The sequence below is a fragment of the Denticeps clupeoides genome, chromosome 15 (assembly GCF_900700375.1).
Source record: "Denticeps clupeoides chromosome 15, fDenClu1.1, whole genome shotgun sequence".
Classification (NCBI taxonomy): Eukaryota; Metazoa; Chordata; class Actinopteri; order Clupeiformes; family Denticipitidae; genus Denticeps; species Denticeps clupeoides.
The window spans coordinates 3,908,734-3,935,271 of record NC_041721.1 but is presented as its reverse complement, the minus strand read 5'-3'; the positions used below and the strand labels follow the sequence as shown (position 1 = coordinate 3,935,271).

General features: G+C 45.1%; 1 protein-coding gene across 1 annotated transcript; it reads left to right on the top strand.

The window, feature by feature from the left end:
• The first annotated feature begins 442 nt into the window (after positions 1–442).
• sema3c (sema domain, immunoglobulin domain (Ig), short basic domain, secreted, (semaphorin) 3C) lies at positions 443–26,345 on the top strand. Its single transcript, XM_028955185.1, has 18 exons — positions 443–583; positions 2,914–3,051; positions 12,755–12,915; positions 13,294–13,356; positions 14,861–14,980; positions 16,308–16,398; positions 17,253–17,372; positions 17,865–18,007; positions 18,336–18,450; positions 19,244–19,313; positions 19,935–20,079; positions 20,349–20,571; positions 21,212–21,300; positions 21,631–21,672; positions 21,776–21,933; positions 22,402–22,469; positions 22,811–22,941; positions 24,687–26,345. The coding sequence occupies exons 2-18, from the start codon at positions 2,928–2,930 to the stop codon at positions 25,074–25,076; spliced, it is 2,253 nt and encodes a 750-aa protein (XP_028811018.1). The 5' UTR covers positions 443–583; positions 2,914–2,927; the 3' UTR covers positions 25,077–26,345.
• Positions 26,346–26,538: the final 193 nt, after the last annotated feature.

The window sequence follows — 26,538 nt, the reverse complement described above, 5'->3', positions numbered from 1 at the left end:
GTTGGAACCAAACTGCAATTAATTACCAGGGTGTTGGGAGCGTGGAGCGGCGGCTCACGGATTCATTCATCATCCGGAACGCCGGACTGTAAAAATATTGGATATTTATTGTAGATAGGAGCCGTTTGTTTAAACAGAGTTTGAAGCTCAGAGATTAAATTTATATTCGACAGGGAAACCTGGGAGTTGGCGGGTAAACAGAGCCGATAAGGAATCTCTCTCGCTCTCCCTTTCTCCCCGTTCCGTGCCGGGTCGGAACCAGCAGAGGTCCTGCTGGAGAGCCAGAGATCGGCGAGCTGTCTTGTTAGAGAAGGAGAGGGAGGGTGGGTGGGTGGGTGGAGACAGTAGGGGCTTGAGTAGAGAGGAGTGTAATAGGAAACCCGTCCTCCTCTCTCTCTCTCTCTCTCTCTCTCTCTCTCTCTCTCTCTCGTTCTCTCGATCAGTTCAGTCCTGCTGGTGGGTGGATGGAATAGTGGACGTCTCCACACCTCTCCTCTCCTCCGCTCTTTTCCCGGTGGAAGGATCTGTGGGTGGCGCTCCTGTGGGACGCTGAAAGGCCCCGGAATCGGAGCTAACCGCTGAGGTGAGTGAGTGGTCCGTCACGGTTCTGGTTCTGGTTCTGGTGCGTTGCGTCCACCCGGGGGTGTCTGTCCACCACCCCGATCAGACTGGAGGCCAGATGGAGGGGCTTTCTGGGCCGAGTGGGCGAACAGGTGCAGCGTCCCACTGGTGGGACGAGAGGAAATAATCCAATCTGATGCAGGACCGCTGCTGCAGGGAGGTGAACCTTCCAGCAGGCGACTTCTCCATCTTCATCCACTCTCACTTTGTGCTTAAACAAAAATAGACTTTGTTTTACTACAGCTTTATCATATTCAAAAGCAGCAATTATGCGCACATTTCCTTTATTTTAACGTTAGTTGGTTTAGTAGTTTATTCATAAGTTTATTACGTGTAACTACACGACTATTTAAATCCTTTTTTGGATAACAGATTTAATGGCGACGTGAGTTGCGACAGGACGTATGAACAGGAGGAGGGTGTGTCTGAGCCTCAGACGGACGTGGTTTTAGTTAACGCTGTGCCTGTTTATGCTGTTATCTATTTAAGCCATCTTTAGCTTCTGATTTCTCCCCTGTGAAAATATGTATTTTCCAGTGGGTGACGGACAGGGGTGTGTGCATGTTGGGTGTGCATTAAACTCCAGACAGTCGGGGATTACCGTACCGACTGACGACGAGGAGAAACGAATACTATAATAAATCATCTGCTTTAATCTTTATGTGTTCATCAATAGCAGGCTTTTAAGAGGCGAGATTCGCAACAGCAACATGGAAAATTCATTATGAAAGCAGCCATGAATCGAAGCTGAACAATAAAATCTCTTGATGTGATCTTCGCTGGTCTAAGAGACAAAAAAAGTCATTTGTTGTTTCATTAAAACCCTTGCATTCTTTACTCATGAGGTAAAATATTCTAATAATTTGGTATTTCTGTTGTTCATGAGATCACTCATAATCATCAGCAGAATTTGTTTGTAGTGTATTGATGATTATGGGTGATATCTCATGAAAAATTAGATCAATGCGACCTTTTTTTTTTTTGGAGTTTGTGTGTGTGTGTGTGTGTAAGTTGCCCAGGTGTGGGACTCCCCGCTGGGTTATGAAGAGGAGGGACGTGCTCGGGCGTGGCGGCCTCACCGCTGCGCTCAGGTGCTTTTTATTAAATCCACTGGCGCCTTTAATAGCGTCCCGCGGCTCAGAGGGGCTGCGATTACCGGGGTAAAATGAGCCTGATCCGCGCCCCATTTTGTGTGTGTGTGCGTGTGTGAGGGACGTGTCTTATCTCAGTGTAATGCTTTATGACGTTCAGTGGCGGAGGTCTGTTGGGTCCCCCTGTGATGAGTTTAGCAGCTGCGTGACAGACGTCTCCAGCAGCCACGAGCTCGCGTTCTGAACCGCAATGCACTTTTCCTTCCATCTAAAAAACACAGAAACGCACGCACACACGCCTACCTCTGGCTGGCCCACCTGACCCTTCACCTGCTGCCGGCCTCGGATCGAACGTTCCGAAGATTCCAGAAGACCCCGGTGCCGCTTTACACTTCAGGCGCTTTATCAAAGTTTCACGAGCCTCCTGTATAACCCATGAGCGCTGAGGGTCTCTGCTCTCTTCCTTTCTGTAATATAAATCTATATTTATGTGTGTGTGTATGTGTGTGTGTGTGTGTGTGTGTGTGTGTGTCTGCTCCTGCCTGGGGGGCTTGAAAAATGCTGCTTGTCCACATCAATTATTGAGATGCTATTGTCTTGTTGCAGCGAGGATGAGACTTCACGCGTGTACTTTTTCCGTGTGTAATTTTTCCGCATTATCCACAATAATTCCACATGTTTCGTTTTATATTATTAAATATATAAATACACTACCAGTCAAAACTGCTACTCATTTATGGGTCTTACATTTTTCCCATTATAGAACAAAAGTGAAGACACAGGATTATTAAACAACACACGAAAAGTTATGAAATAGACTTAAAAAAAAAAAAAAGTTGGACCGCAACAGTCCTGAAGGTTCATGCTGAACACTTTCTTATCTTGCACTCATGTTACTGAGAATCTCATCAAGCAGCTTTTGATGATTTTTGATGACAAAGCCACCATGAAGGTAAAAAGAGGAAACAAGAATCATCAAACATACTTCACTTTCTACGAAATATGTTTCATGCATTGGATTTTTAAAATAGGCTCCACCTTAGTCTCCATAACCACCACAGAGTAGGTGTGTCTGGATAAGAGTGTCTACCACTGTTGACTGGTAGTGTGAGCAAATGTTGTTGTTTTTTTTCCACTTAATTGAATTAAAGCATATAAATTTATATGGAAATGAGTGAATCACGTTTTATCTCTCTTCCAGTTCTAGGTTCCACGATGGGCCATCAGGTGGAGGACACATTTGGAGTGGCAGGCCTTCCTCTGCTCGTCCTCCCCGTCCTCTTTACCTGCGTCTCCAGTCTGTCGCAGCCTCTGCCGCGAATCTTCCTGACCTTTGACGGTAAGCAGCCTGACCATTTCCAACCTGCCAACCTTCTAATTGGATTCTTTTTGTTTGTGTGGAGAATTTGGCCTTCTGTTGGTTCAGGGATGGGAAGTGAGTACAAATGCTGTATTTGACAAGGCGACCCCCATAACTAGGGGGCAGTGGTGGCCTAACGGTTAAGGAAGTGGCCCCGTAATCAGAAAGTTGCGAAGCACTGTCCCCACACACTTAACTTCACTTTACATTACTTTAACGGTATTACATTGTTGTCTACTCTGCGACAACACCACTTTTAAAGAGGTTTTATGAAAAATACAACTCATATTTCACTCAAATACAGTAAAATACAATACACTACAGTAGGGGGATTTGTTTATTGCCAATTTTTCACAGTTGCAGACATTTCTACCATGAATATGTGACTCTTTAAATTCTCCAAACAGACTTGTTTACTGCAGTTTTGACTAATTACCTTTATCTTTTATTATATGAGCCGTGTCCAGGGAGCAACTTTTCATTTGAAACAGCAACCTTCTGTTTACGGGTCCATTTCCTAACCTGCTAGGCCCCCACTGCCCCAGATCTGGACTCTATTAGGCTAATTATTCTTTCTCGCTCCAGACGTCAGAGTGGTTTCAGCCTAATTGGATTGGGATTTTAATGTGATGTGTTAATTTCTGGAAGTGTCACAATGTAAAACGGAGGCAATGGCAGGTAGAGCTAAGCTTTTTCCACGCTTAGTACACACATCAGCTATTAAATTAAGTTGCCATTCTGCGATAATAATTCTGTATTAATATGATACATTGCAGTTATTTTTGTCATCATTTTCCAGCTGCAGCCGCTGTGCAGAGCGCGAGGGGAGCCATATGATTGCCCGGCCGCTGGCCTTTCGTTCATTTCTTTTTTCCACGCGAGTCTACGTGTGTTGGTCTGGGCTGCGAGTCACAGGTTCCGTCACGAGGCAGGTTGCCAGTGGGTTTGTGTTCGAAGAGAACAGTGGCTTTGTGTTGGGCGGTGGAGGGCGGGGCCTTTAATAAAGTTCACCTCTGTGGGGTGCAGAGCCACCGACCTCTGACCTCAGGGACAGAAGTGTCTGTTTTTCACAACTGTGTGAAAACTGCCTGCTGAAGGGGTTTGGTGCAACACTCTTCCTGTCCCCCTCACTGTCCTGAAACCCAAGCCCGAGGTTGACATGGCACTCGCTGGGCTTCAGCGGGAGAAGTTGCTGTCTCTGACATTCCTTGTTCCTAACACCGCTGTTGTCGGACCTTAATAGGCGCCATTTAGGCCGAATAATGATGTCCAAATGCTGGCGTTCCTTTCGGTTCAAGCCCAGGATAAACAGGGGCTTTAAATTGAGGAATGGCCAGAAACCCACAATTGATCCTTTTCACCCTGCCCATGAAGCAGTCTCCGATGTGGAGGATTTCTTTACACTTCTGGGCTTTTCTGGAGCAGCTGACGGTCATCTGATGCCATCGTGTCCCCAGATTCCTGTGCTAGTGGTGACTGCAGCAGACATAAAAGTTATGATTGAGTGACAAACTGAAGCTGGACAGGTTCTGAGTTATAGAGGGGGATTTTCGGCAGTTCTCCACCTCTAAACTCTTTTGTCATAAATGACAGGGTATTATAGGGTAAAACAAATGATGATGTTGTTATTATCATATTATATTGTAGATTTATAACTTCTAATTTGTTATATATTGTTTTTATTTATTTACATATTTTATTGGGTTGTTTTATCAGAAGCTTTGAGGATATGACTAGAGTTTTTCTTTCACAATTCAAAACATCAGAATCCTTCAAATAAAACCAATTTGTCAAGCATTGGAGCATTGTGTTATTGAGAAATATCAGTCTAAGCCCCTCCTCCGAGGGGCGGAGATTCAAATTGAATACTGGACAAACCCAACTTGACCTTTTCTCTTAATTCTCATCTTCGTTTACATACCGCTGCGCCACCCACATGCCGCTGGCCGCTGGCGGCTGTTGTGCTGTTTATGTGCGGCGCAGTGGTCTGTCAGTTCATTTACAAACTGATTATCGGCCTTTTACGTGCGGGGAGCTTGAACCGAGGCCTGACTTTCGCTTCATTCCTCGCCGATGAGCCTGCATGATAAATGTGCGGTCGTGAACACTTTGTGTGCAGATTTGTGGTATGTTGCATGGTTGTACTGTGTGTGCTGTATGTGTGTGGGTAGAAGTAGCTCTGGATTATGATTGCTGCTAAATTAGCCTTCGTACAGCAGGAAACGGACACACGGTTTCCTGTGCTCACCGTGCTCCATTAGCACCTCAGCAGAGTTTAATTCCTCAGACGCCTGTGTGAGTGTGTGTGTGATTGTGTGTGTGTGTGCGAGCTGGAAGTATGTGTTGGGGTGTGTGAGAGAACGGAGTGTGTGGCTGGCCTCAGCCCTTTTGTTGCAGGAAAACAGTGTGGTCCGTGAGGCCTTGTGGGGAATGTTTGGAATATTTCCGGACACTCAGATCCCTTTGTGAGTTTGCAGGGTGTAATAAAAGTTTAACTTTATGTTGAAATGTTGCCGGGAAGGAGGAATTTCTGGAATGATGTCTGTGGACAAGTCCCTCCAGTATAGATGACATGGTCACATCATCAGTACCCGTTTCTGTCCTCTGGCTGCCCATGTGATAACAGATCTAAGGGCGTTGAACAGATGCTAGCATGCACTTGTCACCCATGTCACGCAAAGGTCAAAGGTTAACGGAAAGGGGCAGCTCAGAGAAGATTGCTGTGCGGTTTCTAACGAGTCATTAAATGAAGCCAAGGTCCTTTCAAATTATCCACTAATTACATGCATGGTGTTGTTGCAAAAGCGAGGAATTCTGTGGCTCCCCAGGCCCGGGGAACTCCGAACCGGTGCGAACCGCCGGTCTGTCAGGGCTGTCAGCAGCGAGGCGAGGCTCAAAGAGACGTCTTGTTTCTTTCCCCTCCCCGAGTGCCTCATCGCTCTGCTAATTGATTGAGTTAGGAATCGGATCATGAAATTAGGTGGATGATTAATTGTCATGCCAGCAATTGCAAATGTGGAATTTTTTTATTATTTTTTTTTTAAGCGTTTTGCTATTTTTTTAGAGTAAACCTAATCATAAATTACCAAAAAGTCTTATGAGGATCAATCATTGAAATCTGGAATAAAAAAGTATATTTTGGAATATTTTTGATAGACTAAAAGCATTTACATTTCAATTCTCTTTTAATCTAGGACTGGCTTAATACATGAATGGGAAACAGACCACAAATTTCTGTTTGCCTTTGTGAAAAATGGATGTTAGTCTCATTATATTTCTGTTTCACGAGCACATTTCCAAGATTTTGAATATAATATGCGAGAGTTCAGCAAATTGGGTTTTGTAGAGTTCTTGTATTCAGTTCTTCAGAGAATCATGAATGGAAATAAAAATGTAACATTTCTGTTTTATAGAGATGAATTTCAAAACTAATCAGCTGAAATAACTACAACCAGATAATTAAGCAATAATTTTAACTGGTCTAGTTAAAAGACGCCATTTCCCCATCAAGATGTGAAACCAGGAGCTGTGATCTGGCCTTCCGTCAGCTCGTTCCTTATTCTCACCTTGCCGGCCACCCCGTGTGAACCCCGCCAAACCTCTCAGGCTCCATTTACTCACATTCTGACTGCTCTTCAGGTCAGGTGAAAGAGGATTCATGAAAACTGGAATTATTTTTTATTATTGGAATTTTCACTTTTTACTTTCACATAATTCCGCAGTTTTCATTGCCTGCTGAAAATACTTTAGTTCAAAGTGTGCTGGACTTTTTGATTTATCCCCCTGCAACTCCAGAGCTCATAAAAAGCAATAAAAGAACCACCCGCGGCACCTTCAAAAGGCTCCTGGAAACAATGGAACAAATGTTGAGGTCCAGACGTTGCAGGGCCGTGAAATTCCAGAATGACTTGAGTCGAGCTTGAACTTAAGAAACGTATTTGTTTGCAGGCCTTGTTTTCTGACAGGACATCTAGATATTTTAATACGACATAACGCGCTCTGCCCCGCCCTGGCCTTTAAACCACGGGGTCGCTGGGGTCGCGCGCGTCCTCTTTGTATACCTGTTGCCCATTTGGTCCGGCGTTTCACTGCGGAGGGGTGAGAGGTGAACGGGGGCCGGTTGGCGGGAGGTGAAAGGTCGCGCGGGGGCCCCGGAGGAGCTCGGTGACAGGTGAAGAGGAGGCCAGGTGGTGACCGGTGCGCAGGTTGGCGTGTCAGGTTGCAGCTTGGTGGTGGTGGGGGGGGCGCGAGCCCCCGGCCAGCAGAAATCCTCCCTGAAATTAGAGCCCTGGAGAAGCAGGTCAGGAATAACGTCTTCCAGCCACTTTCCGAGCGGGTTATTACGCCGAGGAGATTGGAGATTTGGGAGAATCAGTTTGGAAAAACACATCGGGCAATAAAACAGGATTGTTGGATGTTTGTGCCCGCGCTGTACAGGTACAGTTCATCCAGGTCACTTTTCCCCGCACTGGACCAGCCGTGCGGCTCACCGCAGGAGAGCCCGGCTCTGGCGGCCAGTGGGGGAATTTGGGGAATGCCGGAGCGACAGACTCCCTGACGACGCTCGCTCCTCGCTCTGTCCGTCCTGGGTGGTCCTTCCAAAGAGGCTCTTCAGATCGAACATCCCGAGCTTTCCCTTAAACGTACCTGACAAAAGCACCTGGCACGTCGCCTCCAGAGCAGCAGTGACCTTCAGTGTGTGTGTGTGTGTGTGTGTGTGTGTGTGCGTGTATATATAAGGTTGCCCGGAGGAAAGCTCTGGGACGGCCAACAATGTGTGAACCCATGGAGCCGCGTTTCGGGTCTAGTCAAGCAGAACCCAGACCCAGGAGACCTGCTATTGTCCGGCCTGTTTGGCGCGGTTTAAAGGTTTTAAGTTCTTGATCTTCAGTGGGAACACGGATTCGGGCGGGGATAAGCCTCGGCCTCACTATTTGTTGAGACGGGCGACTGGGATCAGCGACGGGGACACTGGCTTGGCTCTGGTGAACACGGGCGCTGTCCTTGTGTACAGTCGACTCATTGATTCATGCTGACCTCAGGGGGTTCAGCCTGCTGATGGATGACTGAGGTACCACAGCTGTCACTTCCTGTAATGCACAAAAGGACCATGTTTAAGTAGACATTCATTTCTGGCATTGCTACAAAACCAGCGTAATGTGTCTTCCATAGGTCAAGTCAAGAGTTTGTTGCATCTATAAACATGTGATTCCTTTGCCATATACTGTATTCTTTAATGCATAATGATATTCATTCAAAAGTTTCATTATTTAACTGCAGAGTCTGTGATGCATCCTGACAGATTCAGATGTGACTTCATGCTGCGGTTACGTTCCAGACTCCGGGCATTTTTTCCATTTTGTCTTTTTTTGTTTTAACGCGCTGCGGTTCCCCCTTAACCTGTCCGCTGGGACGCTCCCTCCTTGTGACTCATGTACCGGGCCAAAAAACAGCCCGGTTCTTGTTTATGGTTGGAAGTGCACCAGTAATTTGTGTTTTTGTGATCCACCAAACAAACACTGAATTAATCCGTCCGTCAGTGAGAAAAACAGACATTCTGATGAACTCAGCGCACCATGAGGACCGCGACCTCCGTCTCCATTTAATTACCCCTTCCTGATTCAATTACCGCCAGCCCCGCCCATGGCAGTTTGTGTTTTTGTTGTGGTGTCTGGCTAACAATGGGCAATTCCGCATTATGCCGCCTGAAGCATTTACTCGCTTAAATAAAATATTTCACAGTGCATGAGTAAAATTATTCAAAACAAATTGACAGAATACTTTTTTTTTTTCTTATCCAGAATGAGTTCAAACCCTAAGCAGTGTCTGATGACTGTTCTCCTTCATGGCCAGAAACTGAACTGAAAGCGGAGTAAGGCAATAACAGTATAAAACTGTATAATTAACACAATAATTACATTTCTATGTGAAAAAGAATTCTGCAGTATTAATGAGAAAATTATGATGCTAGAGATCAAAACTATGATGATATTCATACACACACACACACACACACACACACACACACACATATATATATATATATATATATATATATATATATATATATATATATATATATACATATATATACATATATATACATATATATACATACATATATGTGTGTGTGTGTGTATGTATGCAATTTTGCTGCATTGTGAGGAATGTATCTTTATAGAATTTGGTCTGTGAAATGTTTTTGAAAAAAATGTTTTAATATAATTCAGTTAAAATTCAAATGTGCTTCTTTATTTCTGCCATTGTATATAAAACTGTCAGTGATTCCTGTGGCTTTTAGTATTGATGAATTTAGCTGCCAGGCTTGAATTTGACTTCGATACCAGATGTCAAATGAAAAACACGGTGACTTTTTATATTTTTGGTTTTCATCAGATGACCAAATTCACTGATTCCTGATGATGTTGGGAAAAGGACTTAAAGCAACAAAAGGAAGAGGGTGTTGGTTGCAATGGTTAAGAAGATTGTGGAGTTAATATTTGGAGGCTCTGCGCAGCAGAATGTGACCGTGCTAGAGAGCGTGACCCGCCGCCGCTATTTAATAATAAATTACCCAGTGCTCTCTAGGCTTCAATCACGCCTCGCTGCCTTTTGTAAATGCAAACACTTCAAAGAGGCGCAGCGCTGACATGGTCTGCTGCCAAACTTCCCGGTCCATCACATGGGTGACCGCTTGTGGACGTCCCCAGAGACTGTATGGGCCCGTGCTGTTTGGCCTTCGGATCGACGCCTGCAGGATGAGAAGGGCCGTGCCATGAATCCCTGCCAATGCAACCAAATGGAGGGGCCAGTGGAGGGCTAGCGGGCAAGGAATCGGACCCGTAATCGGAAGGTTGCGGGTTCAAATCCCGAACTGCCAAGGTGCCACTAAGGTCCCCTTGATCATGGTACCGTCCTCAAACACTGCTCCCCGGTGTCTCACAGTGTCAAAAAAATCACTTTCACTATCCTCCTGACGAAAGCCTGACCCACCTGCCACTTGGCCCCGCCCCTGTGTTGACCTTCTGTTGGGGTTTTTGAGTTTGCACTGCAGTGGTTCTGCATGTTTTCGGAATTGTGTCTGCTGGACATTGGATTCCTGTCAGAAGATGTGGTGTTTGTTTTTCGGGGAGCGAAGAAAATTCAAGCTGGCTCCGGAACTTGCCAAGAAGGGCTTTGTCCTTAAATATTAACTTGATCTAATCCCCATGGATGTGGAAGGCTGCTGCCTTGAGCGGTATACAGTGCACTTATCTCTGTGTTTACAGTCATCCCTGGGCCATCGTGAAACCGCATCTGAGCAAAATAAACGTTAACAGCTCCACCCTCAGTGCCTCCACAGTGCCTGGTTCGCCGCCACCAAATTTTGAGATGGACCGATGCCGGGCCCATGACTAACCAGGGCACATGAGGAGCAGGAGTATTACAACCTTTATTCATTAGAGACGTGGAAAAAAAACAGCCCTGTGTTGCTGTCTGGTGGACACTGGAGAAGCAGCAGCAGGGTACAGGTTATTTCTAGAACTCCATGGTGCATCTTTCATTTTCTTGACTGTGTGGCCTTGGGCTTGACGCCATCAGCTCCGCCATCAGAGGGATGAACTCATCCACTGTTGAGTCTGGGTAGATCCTTCAGTTACGTCTGTCTTCTGCAATCTTCATCATAATTATTACTTTTACCTTTTTATTACTGTCTTGACTGTTACTGTTTTAGTTCTTTTTATAGTTTTTCATAAAATGTTTATTTATCATATTTCTTATATCGCTTAATATTTCTTGTTATACTTTTATGCCAGTGTGCTGCTGCTAATTTCCTGGAGGAGCTGTCCATAGGGATTAATAAAGTTCTACATACCTACCTAAAATAATAAACCTAACAAACTTGCACCTGATTGCTCCATGTAGGAGCGCTGACGGTTTCTGGAAGGGATTGTAAATTTTCGAGTGTGAATGATTAATGTGCTTTGGAGGGGGGGATACTGATGATGAGCACTGCAGCATCTGTCCCCCGAGGGGACACCCGACATTCCTGTGTATCCGCAGGGAACGGAGGTCTCGTGACCACCTCCTGTACCGTCCAGCCTAAACACAGATGTCAGGGGGGGCTGCCTGCTGCAGGGTGGAAACGGGACAGTGTCATGTTCCCCTGACCGCAGGAACTTTAAGGGAAAAATAGAGTAGCAGCCACTTTGTGAGAATCATTTTTCCCTTTCTGGAATATTCTGACAGTAACTCCTGTCGTACAAGGACAGCGATGTGTTCTGGGAGGGAATGGAGACATGGAAATGCTTTTTACAAATGTACATCCCAACTGTGTGGGATTTGTGCTTTTTTGAGCTTGCTTTTGTGCAGGAGCTGAAGTCTCAGTCGCCCAGTTGAAGCTGCTCGAGAAAGTAATGAAAAGAAGCAGGCTTCCAGAAGAGCCGCTCTTAAAATGACTCAGACCGCAGCATCTCAATGATGTTTAGTGCTGAGTCTGTTAAGATGGGCTCTGGGGACCCTCTACACTTTTAAGAAAATTGAAGTGACTAAGGGATGGAGTAAAATTACTTTGTGGTTTTCTACCCGTTCTGTTATTTCTAGAACTCAATGGTGGATCTTTCATTTTCTTGCAAATCTTGTGACATTACATGACATCAACATGGGGGCTTGGACCATCAATGATAAGAACATTAAAGGTTAGAAGGGTTGTTGTGTGGCAGTCAGGGGTTGGGCCATCGTGGTTTGGGTTGAGATGCATGGTCCGTAATGATATGTGTCAATAATCAGAGCCACCAGACCATCATGGGTAAGATTCTTGTGGATCAAGGGGTCCATCCTGGGTTGTACCATTATTGGTTTGGTACAGTGGGTTAGAGCGTTAGTCCAACATTCATCATTCCATCATTGGTCCAATGGATGGGCTTTGTTTTTCAGACCATCGTGTTTCAGTCCAGGGGGTGCTTGGACCAGGAAAGGACCATCACTGTATAAATGGATGTAGGGTGGCAAGATGGACTATTATAGCTCAGGTAGCAGTCTCTTTCCACCAGAGTCACTCTCTCTATTAAACACATGTTTGCTGGATGGGTTTGACGGGGCTTTTCCTGTTCAATAGAGAAATCTAGGTGTGTGTGTGATAAACTCAGTAGTGGAAGACAGCTTTCTCTGTTTGATGGCTGAATCACTCATCCAAGTGGGCGGCCTGTTTATTAAATTTTTTTTAACCACCTTGTTAGAAGTAAAACCAAATGGCTTTTTTTTTTTGATGAAAGGAGACACATGGGAATTCCAGGCACAGAGGAGCGCCTATAAGAGCTCTTACCATCACAATGAGAGTCTTTAGACTGAATCAGAATTCCCCATGGTTAAAAAAAAAGGTGACTTTAGCCAAGTGAGGGAAAAAACAGCTTGGAGCACCACATTTGGGGCAGAACAAAGGTGTCACTCTGGAACGTTTAACGTATTTAAAACAGAGAGGCATGTTCAGAAGCACTCACTGCTGATGACAGTGGGAGGTATAAATATTCATGAGCGTGGCTTTCCTTTGATGGTGTGGCGAAGGGTGCTGTCCCCGTCGCTCTGTCTGAAGAGACTGTGGAAGGATGTTTATGTCTTTGCTGGAATTTGGCATGACCAGCGAGTTTCAGGAGGAGTGAGGGGACACGTTCTTACCCCGTGTGTGTGTGTCCATGTGTCTCAGATCTCCAGGCTTCACAGTCCTTCGAACACTACACCCTGTCGGAGAAGCCCATGGACTACAGGATCTTACTGATGGATGAAGATCAGGACCGGATGTATGTGGGCTGCAAAGACCACGCCCTGTCACTGGACATCAACAACATCACAAAGAGCGCACTCACGGTGGGTCTAAAACACACAGCAATCCCATTATTTTTGTTATTATGGTAATGGTGTGTGTTTTTTAATGGCCCTTAATGCATAAATTCAATGCATAAGTGGTGCATTAGCATTTGTTCTGCATGTTCTGTAAATTGTGGATGTCAGGTAATAATGCGTCGAGGTAATTGGTCCTGCATAAAACCACCTAAAAATGCCACTGTCAGGCTAAATTGTCGCATTCAGCAGGTCCCATGGTGACGTTTTTGCAGCAGATCTATTTGTGGAACAATTACCTGATGTAGGGTGGAGCAGACAGATGCCAGAATTGCTGTAATTCCTGTCCATTGTTGATGGATTTCTCATAAATTCACCGTTTTATGCCTTTGTTTCCCTTATCAGGTGTTCTGGCCCGCCTCCACCAGTAAAATTGAGGAGTGCCAGCTGGCAGGCAAAGACCCCACGGTAAGATCCGTTTCTGCCAGCGCCCGAGTCCGGCTAACCCAAGAGCTGTTATTACTTTACCCCCCTCCCCCCCATATGGCACATGAGGTGGCGCAGTCGGGCCTCCATTTTTCACTTTTACTAAACTCTACGGTCATGTGTCTCCTGTGTCCTGTTTGGAATTGGGTGTGAGTTATGGCCAGTGCAGACACGCCCCTCCCACCTCGGCCACTGTAATCCCACCAGAGGGATTCTGCGTAGGATTCTGCCCTCCACCTGCAGGAGCCAATCCGGAATTTATTCACATTTCAGAGCCGCGGTCTCCTGAAGGCCTGCTTCCCGAATCCTCTGCGTTATAAATCTCTAATCTGTCGCTTTTTGAGCAGCACGGCCAAGATGTCATGTGGTTCTGATTACTGGCATTTGAGTTTGATAAAGACTACGTAGCTGCTAAATATGATAACCGTGGCTTCATGTTTCCATCTTCAAACCAAATTACTGGCCTTTCAAATACCCTGGTAATGCACATCCATGTGTGTCTGAGTCTAAAAAACAAACATACTTTGCACACATCCTAAAATCTTATTGCTCTTATTTGTCTTGTTATGAGGTCCAGATGGTGCTGGTCCTGCTCTTCTGTCCAAATGTAGATCGGTTCGTGTGTGTGTTTCAGTTATTCTTAAATGTTCTGCAGTGGTGTCCTATAATCATACATTATTTATTATTCACATGACCGAAGGCTTTGGACATGAAACCAGCAGGGAAAAGCGCAGATCCAGATGTATGGAACCAGGAGTTCTGGTGCTTAGTGCCCTGTGGAGCCACACTGGCGAAGTCTAGACAGGATCTTGCAAATATTTGGGGGAGCTGTCAGTAGGTCTCCCTGCTCTGATGGCCACGCCCACCACCAGTCTTTCTTGTCTCGGTTTAAGGCATTTACATTTACATCCCTTCCATCATTTCGTGGAGAATTGTGACTGCAGCTGATCCCTGTTTGAACCAGAACTCTGCCTGACGCCTGATGTGAGTTTATATAAGCGTAATTATCTCCATGAGCTCACGGCGCAGTTAATGAGAGGGGCAGCGACACTCGTGACGTGAGCCAGAGGCAGGGAGAGGACCTTCTTGCTTTCCTGGACTCGTCCCCTCTGGAACGGTTTGAGTCTGTGCAGCTGCTGCGACTCCGCTGCTCGCCAGCTTCCAAAACTACTCCCCGGACTCTGGCTCCTTCCCTCATCCGTCTCCTCCTGCCTGCCGCTCCCTGCAGCCGGAGTCTTTATGGCTCCGTTACAGGGAGTTTTCATCCTGCTGTCCTGGATCTGGTATTGTCTTTCGGTCCTGGAGAGGCTCAGCCATAGGCTGTATCCCCTTCTGCCATAATATGGTTTCCATACTTCCCATCAGAGAAACTGTATTTTAAATTCAACCATCATGTTTAGTCATCACATTGTGACATATAAAGGTGAATAAATATTGATTACGGGCATTTAAAGTCTATATTTTCTCTCTCTGTCATCTTGCCCAGCATGGATGTGGAAACTTCTTGAGAGTCATTCAGCCCTTCAACAGAACTCATCTCTTTATTTGTGGAAGTGGTGCCTATAGTCCAGTGTGTGCCTACATCAACAGGGGGCGCCGTCCAGAGGTCAGTCTCTATTGATTTGTGTGTGTGTGTGTGTGTTGTCAGTTTAGTACTTAAGCCAAATTCATTGTACCAGTAGTACCATACTGTCAGTTCCCATTTCATTAAAATTTGAGTACAGTGAGGTGAAAAAAATCAAATATGATACAACACAGCTGATTCACAAATGCATTTAAAATATACAGAGATTCATATGTATTCTTAAAGTATTCTGAATACATTCCTTTTTGTGGTTTGTTACACATTCAGTATTCATCCATCATTACTTTTTATTTTGCACTATTTATTGTTTTTTAGTATAGTTTATTATTATTATTTAGGTTATTATGTGTACTATGAATTATACCCTATATCAAAAGTCTGCTTATATGTTTAGTGTTAAGTTAATAGTTAAGTTAAACTAATTTTTGTTATTTGAGTATTTGACTTTGAGTACGAACAATTACTTTACATCTACAACTATTAAGCAATAATTTATTTTTATTATACTCAGTATATCTCAGTATATGTTTACATTTACATTACATTTACAGCACCCTTATCCAGAGCGACTTACAATCAGTATTACAGGGACAGTCTCCCTGGAGCAATTTAGGGTTAAGTGTCTTGCTCAGGGACACAATGGTAGTAAGTGGGATTCGAACCCGGGTCTTCTGGTTCACAGGCGAGTGTGTTACCCACTAGGCTACTACCACCCCTATGTTTTTGGTAGTGAATATTCGTATGGGTATAAAACGCTTTAAAATGTACATTTTGTTGTTGTTGTTGTTGTTGTAAGGGGGCTCAGGTCAGCTCCTCCTCATTAATTTATACAGCTCCACCTTGCTCCCGAATCACACCACAGCCACATGTCCCCTGCCCACCCGGCGAGGGGCTCTGTGTCATGTCGAGTTTTGTTTGAAAGGCGGACTACTCTGCTATCTACTCTGCACGCGTCGACCTGCCTGTAACCCACTGCGGGAATAACAATACAGTCGACCTCTGACTGGTAGGTGTGTGTGACGTCCCTGGATAGGGCCGCCACACACACGCTTTGAGACTCAGGGGTGTGTGTCCGTGATGAACGGTTGGGTTCTGTTGGCTGTCCTGCGCTCACTGCTCAGCCCACATTTTCCTGGCTCGCTTTTTCCTGGAGCCACATTCCCTCTACGGTCCAGGAGGAAATTCCATCTCTTTATTTTTTCCACACGGAATATCCCATCAGAAAAGCTCAGAGGTAAACAGGAGAGGCTCTTAAAGACACCGGAGAGTCCAGAAGTCTTCATGACAACTGTGCTAAATTCTACCCTTTAAAAATAAAAAATACAAATGTCTCTTTCTGTCTCCGCAGGAAAGAGTTTTCCAGGTCGCCTCTCGGTCCGAATCCGGGAAGGGACGATGCTCGTTCAACCCCCAGGTCAACACAGTCTCCGTCATGCTGAGTACGTCTTCCCATACAGTCTGGCCTCTGGAGCATTGCCCCCGGGTGAACTCTCCTGTCCCCACGCATGGCCCCCTCGCTCAGCGCCCCACTTTCATCTCGGAGCGGCCGGGCGGCGTTGGGTTGCTGTTGACAGAGTTAGCGTGTGGAGGTGTCACACGGCCACCTCTCGGGTTTCTGACGCCCTGGTCCATGTGCTGCCCAGCGGGGAGCCTCCTGGGTGTGGGCGCCAGATCTGGGTTTTAAAAAAATCATTTATTATCATTGTCATTAAACATTGAGTTATAGTATATACACACACACAACACACACACACGGCCACGACTGTCAGATAATGTTGAAAGGGACCCTGAAGTGGCCCCTGATTACTGGTCCAGTAATGGCCGGGCCTTCCCATGAAGAAAGCCTGCTACGGTAGGCTGCACTATCGCCACGCTTCCACCGCGGCTGCTCCTCGTGGCTGCGGGCCACATGCCCCACGTGCATGGTGGAACGAATGTTAAAAAAAAATGGGATGTTCGTTGGCTCATTATCGGAGCGGGAGAGAACGAGGCCGTAAATCCTGGATCTCTGTCTGCAGTTCGCAGTTATATTAGTTACACAAACACATCACACACGCACACTCCTGCTGTTCAGTCACTCACGGCAGAAATACTTTCATTATACTTATTATACTAAGTTTTAAAAATGCAAATTTTTATTGGTCTGCCTCACTGATTGTTCTAGCTCAACAACAAAAAATCCTGTAGTTGTTCCAAAATAAACAGTTTCTGTTCCATTTCCATATAAGGTTGTGGTCATGCAAAAAGGTTGTTTGCTCCTTATGCAGAAGTGTTTGTGTGTGTGTGTGTTTAGACCAGGAGCTCTTCTCCGGAGTCTACATTGACTTCATGGGAACCGATGCAGCCATCTTCAGGAGTCTGACCGCGAGGAACGCTGTGAGGAGTGACCAGCACAACTCCAAATGGCTGAGTGGTGAGCCATCACAATTCTGGAGACGACCAGCAATTTATACAAATCCAAATGAAAGAGTACCATTGAAATGCTCTGTTTTATTATCCTTTGCGGGTGGTCCTATTTTGGGACCCCTGTGACACACTCGCATACACTCTAATAAACACAGTCTGTGTTTATTCAGCAGCAATATTCTCTTCATCTGTTTTTATATGAGCATCTCTGTATGGGTGCATTAATTTTTATGAAATAAACTAAAAAAACAATTTAATATTGTTTTATTAAATTGGAGTGATGCAATGTTTTTTAACTTGCAATGACAGCTTGGGTTCGGCTCTGTGTGTGTGTGTGCGCATGTGTGTGTGTTGCATGGTTGGAGAGGCCTGATTGTTTAAGTGATTGCTGACGTCAATGGTTTTGTCCCAACCGCAATATCTCTGTTGCCAAAAACCCGGAAACCAAGGCTGACGTCGGCTTTAATCTGCTATTATTTGTTTCTGTTCTGTAATGCAGAACCCATTTTTATTGATGCCCAGTTGATACCAGATGGAACCGACCCCAACGACGCCAAACTGTATTTCTTTTTCCGCGAGCGGCTGACCGACAACAGTGGGAACACCAAGAATATCCACACCATGGTGGCTCGTGTGTGTCCGGTGAGTGAGTGAGTTCATGTGTGTGTATATATTAATATATATGTTAGTGCTGGGCAATGATTAAATATTTCGCTCCAATGAATGTCTGTGATTAATCACGATTAGTCACGTGTGTCCTGTGAGTGTTTGTGTTAATATGTGTGTGTATATTGACATACATGTTAGTGCTGGGCAATGATTAAATATTTCGCTCCCATGAATGTCTGTGATTAATCACGATTTGTCGTACTGTTGTGTGCAAGATTCAGTTATAAATTATTTTCTTTCTGGCTTTATCTCTATTGTCATTGTAGCAGTGAGACATTGTAATTCTCTCTCCCTCTGTCAGAATGACACTGGTGGTCAGAGAAGTCTGGTCAATAAGTGGACGACCTTCCTGAAAGCTCGGCTGGTTTGTTCTGTTCTGGAGGAGGACAGCACTGAGACCCACTTCGACGAGCTGGGTGAGAAGAAATACAGTGGTTCTTAAAGGAACACTTATACTTATTATAATGGATCGTTTTCCTCAATTAAAAAAAAGATGCTGGTATGAATTCTATGAAAATCTCATTGTGTATAAGAATTTGGAAGTTTTTAAGGTTTAACTGATAATTTCCTGACTGTACAATGAAGTATATGTGTTGAAATTTAGAATTGGTTGATAAATTTTTGTTGCATGTGAGTGTTTGGTTTAGTCTCCGCTGGGTTGAGGTTTGGATTTGGAATGGTAAAGATTGCCTAAATAGTACAAACAGGCAACTACATGACTGATTGGATGAAATGGGATTAACATCTGTGGTTTTCTGAGAACCGGTTGGTTGTCCGGTCAGTTTATGGTATTCTTTACTGCTGAGGAGTCTGTCTGTGAGGAGTGAGGAGGTGGACGGATAAATAAATTCTGCGGTCAGGTGCTGCTTTCTTTTGCACTTGCACTCTCCTGACCTCGCCACACATTTTTTCCATTGTGATTTTATCTATTACTGTTTGGTGGTAGTAGCCTAGTGGGTAACACACTCGCCAGAAGACCCAGATTCGAACCCCACTTACTACCATTGTGTCCCTGAGCAAGACACTTAACCCTGAGTGTCTCCAGGGGGACTGTCCCTGTAAATACTGATTGTAAATCGCTCTGGATAAAGGTGTCTGGTAAATGCCGTAAATGTAAATGCTGGCCATGTGCTCAGCCTCATGTTGACCCGCCATTCAAACTTAACATGAACTTAACATGGCGCTGATTTATGCTCTGCTTGTGTCCAGAGAGCGTGTTTCTGTTGGAGACAGATCACCCCAAAGGACTTCTGGTGTTTGGCGTCTTCACTTCCACCAGGTAACGTCAGTTATTCCCCTCTGTTGTTCTTCTGTGAGTGTGAGTTCCTCTCTGTGCGTTAACAAAAAGCGCAGTGCAATAAATATGAGTCAGGAGGGCCTCATTACTGCTGCAAAGCATAATTATCTGACATGAGTGGGTCTCCCGTTCGTGTGGTGGCTCGATGGCGTGTCTGGAACAGGGCCGGTCCAAACCGCCGGTCCTCTGGACACGTTCCTGATGTCTGCGTTCTTCTACCAGCCCTCCACCATTTTGCACAGCGGGCCTGTAGCAGTTCCGTCTCGAACCACGGCCAAGAGAAACAGGGCCAAGGCAGAAGTTCTCCAGCTGATGTTATTTCTGCGCTCACAACACTTCTTCCTGCTGCCCACTTTACACGTTCATCGTTTCCCTCCTGGAGAACAAAAGGTCCTCTGTGTGCGGCCGTTTCAAACCGTTTGGGTTGGAGCAGGCAAATCCAAAAACCACATTACATCCTTTCTGAGGACAGCTGTAGCATCCCCTGTGGGCAGTGCAGCGTGGGTAATTCCTGCCGGGCTTGGTGCGCTCTGGCTTTCCTGAAGTCCTGGGGCTCCCAAGTCCATCTGTCCTCCTCTGAAATGTGTTTCTTTACCTCCACAGCTCCGTGTTTAAGGGCTCCGCAGTCTGCGTGTACAACATGGCCGACATCCTGACCGTCTTCAACGGCCCCTTCGCCCACCGAGAGGGACCCAGCTTCCAGTGGGTGGCTTACCAGGGTCGCATCCCTTACCCCAGACCCGGCACGGTGAGTCACATGGGGAAAAATGTACTGGTTTTATCCAAATCAATCACAATATGAATTGTGTCACATGCTGCTATGCAGACCTGCCCATTCAGCCAGATTTACCACTTTATGCGCAAACACATAAAACAACTTCTATTAATTCTAATATGAAGGTCTTGTAAAAATGTGGCACCACAACAAAAACTCACAACATATTACTCTGACTTTTGTAATAGATTGTGAGTTTCTCTCTCTCTCTCTCTCTCTCTCTCTCTCTCTCTCTTTTGAAGTGTCCTGGTGGGGCTTTCACTCCCCACATCCAGAACACCAAAGAGTTCCCGGACGACGTTGTGAACTTCATGAGGATCCACCCTGTCATGTTCAACCCCATCTACCCCGTGGGCAGGAGGCCTCTGGTGGTTCGGACCCACGCCGATTATAAATACACGGCCATCGCCGTGGACCAGGTGGCCGCTGCGGACGGGCACTACCAGGTGCTCTTCCTGGGAACAGGTAGAGCATCGTTCGCTTAAAGCGTCAGTTTCTCCACACACATCCTCTCCATTTGAACCATTGTCTCCCGGCCGCCTGGGATTGATTGACCGATCATCGTGAGGAGGACGGGTGCCAGAGGAGTTCAGGGACACTGGGATGGCACTTTTCTCAGCGAACAGCAGTGCAGGCCCAGCCATCAGTAACCAGCTGTTTCTCTTTATTCTGACCCACACCTCCGTTACCTCGCTCTCTCGCTCCTGGATTCCTGACCAAGCGCCAGGAATTCCAACCGGCTGTGCGCTTTGGCCGCTCATTCCGGTCTTTTCATGTGGAGTTTTTGGATCAGGGACTTTCCAGAAATGATCAACTTTCATTCTCTCCTCCCTTCCCTGAATATGGTGGCATCCAGTTCAAGTGTTAAGGTTCTGTCCATTTCACAAGAAAGTGAAGTGACTGCAGCACAGCACACGGTGACACAACGAAATGTGTCCTCTGTATTTAACCTTTCAGTGAGCGGTGGGCAGCCATGAAAGGCACCCGGGGAGCAGTGGGTAGGGACGGTGCTTTGATCAAGGGGTCCTCAGTGGCACAATGACATGAACCCAGGCAGGAAAAGAGTTGTTTAGTCCTGTCTTTCTCTCTCTCTCTCCCCCTGCAGACAGAGGCACGGTGCAGAAGGTGATCGTCCTGCCCACAAACCGTTCCCTGGATGAAGATCTTATTCTGGAGGAGCTGGAAGTGTTTAAGGTTTGGGCCTTTGTTCCTCTTTGATCCTCGCTGATCAAACGTTCCACGAGTTCCCACAGCCTTCCAGCTGGATGGGGGAGGGAGGGAGGGATGTCAAATCATAGTCTGTAAATATCAGACAGGCATTGTGTCTTTATGTTGAATTCAGGTCAATTCTAGCCAAACTGTTCAGATCTTCATGCTTGCAGTTTGTACCTTCACCCACAGTGGGGCAGCACCAGCCCTTTTTATGTAACCTTAGTATCAACGTATTCACTGACTTGAAGCTTTGGATAAGGGATAAGCCCAAATGCCTTATAAGCAACCTTTTTGCCTCCCTTGTCTTCTCAGAATGGTGCAGCAGTGACAAATCTTCGAATCTCTTCTAAAAAGGTACAATGCCGTGGGTCACATTGGCCCAAGGTGAATCGCCTGTGGTGGGTTTCATTCTCCAGTCACTCACGGCCGCCTGACCCCTGAACCCTTTGTATTAAAGCAACAGCTGTACGTGAGCTCGGAGCACGGCGTATCTCAGGTGTCCCTGCACCGCTGCCACGCCTACGGCTCTGCCTGCGCCGACTGCTGTTTGGCCAGAGACCCGTACTGCGCCTGGGATGGGCTGAGCTGCTCCCGCTTTTACCCCACAGGGAAAAGGTAGGGAAAAAATGGCATATTTAATACCCATACATTTCATAAAGCTGACTAGTAATAGCTTCGGAGTTTATACAAGTAATATTCTACATTTTTTGGAAAACTTAAAACACCTTTTGTGTGTTTATTTGCTCAATACCTTCCATATTCTATAAACATCTGGCTGCCTTTTTGTTTGTTCTGATTCAGATTTTGTCTGTTCTTCTCTAGTTCTTGTGCCTGTATAGAATGTTTCTGTTGGTAAAAATGTCAGGAAGCAGTGGTGATAGACGTTCTTGACATACTCAAGATGCACCCTGGGAAATAGGGCTCCCCTGACATTTCAGTTTAAATTATGCGTATTCTCTTTCAATGAGAGCATCTGCAACATCTCAAGAACATCTTGCAGAGGCAGTGTGACCTCAGCTGAACTGGAAAGATTATGTGTGTGGTGATGATGAGGAGGAGTTGTTGTTGATCTGTGCCCCTCAGGAGGAGCAGGAGGCAGGACATTATGCATGGAAACCCATTGACGCAGTGCAGAGGGTTCAATCTGAAAGGTGGGTCTCTCTATCTCTCTCTCTCTCTATTTATCTTTCTATCTATATATCTTTACATAAGGAATGCAGACTGAGAGTTTTAGGAAATTGTTCTGTTCCCCCTTTGGTTGAAATTTGCTGTTCCGTGGTGATAATATGGGCAATAGGCTGTAGCAGAAATAACAGTTATACCTGTAAGACTGTGGAGCCAAGGATCCAGGATCTTAGATTTTGAATAATATGAACTTGCGCTTCATATGTCTTTAAACAAACGTGTGCATGTGAACCACTAGCGTCCAGTACATCAATCGTACTGCCTGTGTGAGTGTGTGTGTGAGTAAGAGCTCTATGTCTGCTTTCAGCGTACAGGAACGCTGCAGAAATGACCCAGTATGGCATCAGGAATAATACCACCTTCCTGGAGTGTCTTCCCATGTCTCCCCAGGCTACCATAAAGTGGCTCATCCAGCGGGACAATGACCGAAGGAAAGAGGTCAGAATCAAAATCTGAAGTAACTGTATCCAGTCAGTGTTACATTTATATACAGTACTGTGCAACAGTTGAAAACACATAAATAATAATTGTTAAAAAGTAAAAGGGGCAATAATTTAATTTGATTTGTTAAAAAACTGTTGATATGTATACATATTTCATTGTATTATATTGCTGCTCAGAGAGTTAATAGCAAAACAGACCTTTCTCTCTATACACATAATGTCATTATTTAATAGAAAATAAGGAAATTCTGCAATAAGCAGTTTTGATAAATCAATATCTGATCAGTGTTTAACATTGTTGACATTTTTGTTGATTAATGTTGACATTTTAGTGATGTTAACGTAAGTGCTTGCACCCTAGATAAAGAGTAGGTTTGTATTGACTTTTGCACAGTACCATATCAAATGCATCTGCTTCGATATAAAAAAAATGAAATGTTTTCTGTGCAAATGCAGATCTGGATGAAAGTGAGGATAAATTCATTTTTAATAATAATAGTTTCATTAATTGTGACTCATTTACATTTACATTTACGCCATTTGTCAGACACCCTTATCCAGAGCGACTTACAATCAGTAGTTACAGGGACAGTCCCCCTGGAGCAACTTTAGGGTTAAGTGTCTTGCTCAGGGACACAATGGTAGTAAGCGGGATTTGAACCTGGGTCTTCTGGTTCATAGGCGAGTGTGTTACCCACTAGGCTACTACCACCCACTTTTACATTGAATTAGTCATAAAACCCACATGTGTGAAGGTGATGTGGCCACTTACAAGGGTGTGTCAGTATGAATAATATTCACACTGATATGTTTATGTTGATGCTGAAACGTAGAAAAGAAAATACACTTCCCATTTCAAAAATGATTTGTGTATTCTGAAAGTATTGTAAATGGCTTTTGTATGCACTACATGCATTTGTTGCAAATAGAGGTGTATGGTGGAGAACATTCTGGTAAGGCACTGCCCCCTGATTAAAATCTTCAAGTGGGCAAAGTCAGAGTGAGTTTTTAAGCAGAGATTGGGGTAATGTGGGGGGGTGCTGTAGTATTTTAGGTGCAGATGTTGTGGTGCTGTGGTTAATGATTCAGCTCCCTGCTGGGCCACATTTGGCAAACATCCGACACCTCCTAAAACTGCAAGCGCTCCCTGAGGATCATGGGAAAATAGGGAGAGAGCAGGTGCACCTGCAGATTTATAGATCTGACTCGACTGGGATTTTTATTTATGGATGGACGTGACAGGGGTGTGAATTTGTCTGAAGGGCACCTCATGCATCTCAGCACCGGACTCAATAAAAAAAAAAAATGTCAGTGGGGCATTAAAAATGGATCTGGGTCCAACTTTTGATCAATTATTGTACAGTTCATTCCAGCCAGGTTTTGATGAGAGGAATTCTAGGAGATATCTTGGTCATAACTTTGTATTTACCCCGTTTTATCACAGTACTGCTGTCTACATGACCCAATGACGTTGCTTAGCAACATGAGCTGTTTGTAGAGAGAATCCGATTTCTCTCTGATGCATGTGTGCTTCTGTGTATGTTTGTTATTACCAACCCTGCACTGACACCAATTGCAGGCCTGCTCTATCATGGAAGGGGGTCCCTCCCTGTTTCACGCCTTTCTTTTTTTTGTGGAGTTTTTCCTTGTGCGCAAAATAGTCTAGTGTGGGAGGTGGCAATTAAGACGTGCTGTATGTGATTATGGGCTATATAAGCAACAAATGTTGTTGTTTGTCAGGTGAAGCTGAGCGATCGCATCGTCTCCACCAATCACGGCCTGCTGATCCGCTCCGTCCATCCCAACGACCAGGGTCTCTACTACTGTCTGACCACTGAGAACAACTTCAAACGCACAGCGGCCAAGATCCGACTGCTGGTGCTGAGCGACACGCTGGTGGGGGCGCTGACCGACAAGCAGCGCTCGCCGTGGGCATGGGCCACCGCCGTCCACCCCAAAGCCCTGGTGTCGGCCTTCAGTCCCGCCGAAACACTCGCCATGCAGGAGTACTGCAAGGAGCGCAAGCAGATCCAGAGCCTGACCCCGCTGAGGGGGGACCTGGCCAAACTCAAACCCCTGCTGGACCACAGGAAGAGCCGCAACAGAAGGAACCACCTGCCCGGGGTGTAAGGGAAGCCCCGTCCCCTGGCATCTCACTGTAGAGGACCTTCGGCGCCCCCAAACTGCCCGCCCATGGGGAGCGGAGGCAGGAATGGTGCAACCTGAACAGTAGTCTTATGTGCATGAGGTACCCAGACCATATGACTGTGACTGTGATACACACATATACACATGGTGGAACGACATTCTATTCACCCAACAAATACATCTGGGTTCCAGAGCTGGATGTGATGTAATGACAAGCCTCTGCAAACCGAAGCTTTACAGGGACAGAAATGACGCATGCACTCTGTGAGCACTGGGTGATTTAGAAAAAGAAAAAGAAAAAACACGGCTCTCATCAGGGATTTAACTTTTTCTTTTTTTCTTTGCTGAAACCATTCATTACTGATTTACATCCTAAAAATGACATTTACATTTACTTTCACACTCTTAGAGGAAAAGGTTTGGTGCAATTTTACATGGGTTAAAGTTCTCGGTCGGGGCAGATTACTCCCATATGTGAAGCAACCAGCTTCTGGTCCAACCATGGTTCTTTTCAGGTTTATGAGTGTAATCCCACACATACACACACAGTCTGACCTTTTTTTAGGTGTAGATTGGATACACACACTCATACTCTAAATATTCAACTTCATCTGAGCGCACGCATAAACACACACACATATATATATTTCAGTTCACAAATACAATCACTTTCAAATCAATCACAATCACTTCATGAGAGATTTTATTTCCAAAGGTCTTTTCAAAACATGACTTGACCTTTTTTGATCCTTTTTTTAATTTCACAGTAGCAGGTTTACAACAGCAAGGTCAGAGGTCAATGAAAGACAACAGACTCTTGCATCAAAACACAAAACCACTGAAGGTTTCAGTAGAATCTGGCACTTTGTCACCAAAATTCTGGTGTGAAGGCACGTGTTGAGTGTTTATAGATTAGATCTCTGTAGATTAGGCTGTATAGATGTCAGCAATGACAAGATGTTAGTTGTGTGTCTGTACAGAGTAACTTAAGTCCATTTGTAAAATGTCAGTGTTGTCCATTGTACATAACGTTGGTGTATTTTATGAATGTATTTTGACCGTATCTGCAAATTGCAGAGCTCTTTTTAATTTCCTCTGCCATGATGCTTTAGCTCATGTTCAGAAAAAAATGAATATTGAAATGTCTGTTCGATTGATTGTTGAAGCTGAACGTCTTTTTTCCTCTTGATGTTTATCATATATTTCTATTTATTGCTGTAGTGCGAGCCTAAATAAAAGCATCTGAGTACAGCTAATTTGCTCAAAGCTGATTTGTTCAAGACTGACATCTGATATTGAAGAAATATAATCAAATATGAAAATATGAGCAATCATTGTTAATTGTTTTTTTTTATCAAATGTTCACTGCTGATGAAGGATTAGGGTTAGGGTTGTAACGTACAATGACTTATCACAGTTGCTGGACTGCAGTATAAAGTGTTTT

Excerpts from the sequence above, each read along its gene's own strand:
- sema3c (XM_028955185.1), top strand. The coding sequence starts at position 2,928 with ATGGGCCATCAGGTGGAGGACACATTTGGAGTGGCAGGCCTTCCTCTG. Across the intron at positions 20,080-20,348 it reads CTTACCCCAGACCCGGCACG|TGTCCTGGTGGGGCTTTCAC; the intron begins GTGAGTCACATG and ends TCTCTTTTGAAG. Across the intron at positions 22,942-24,686 it reads ACAATGACCGAAGGAAAGAG|GTGAAGCTGAGCGATCGCAT; the intron begins GTCAGAATCAAA and ends GTTGTTTGTCAG.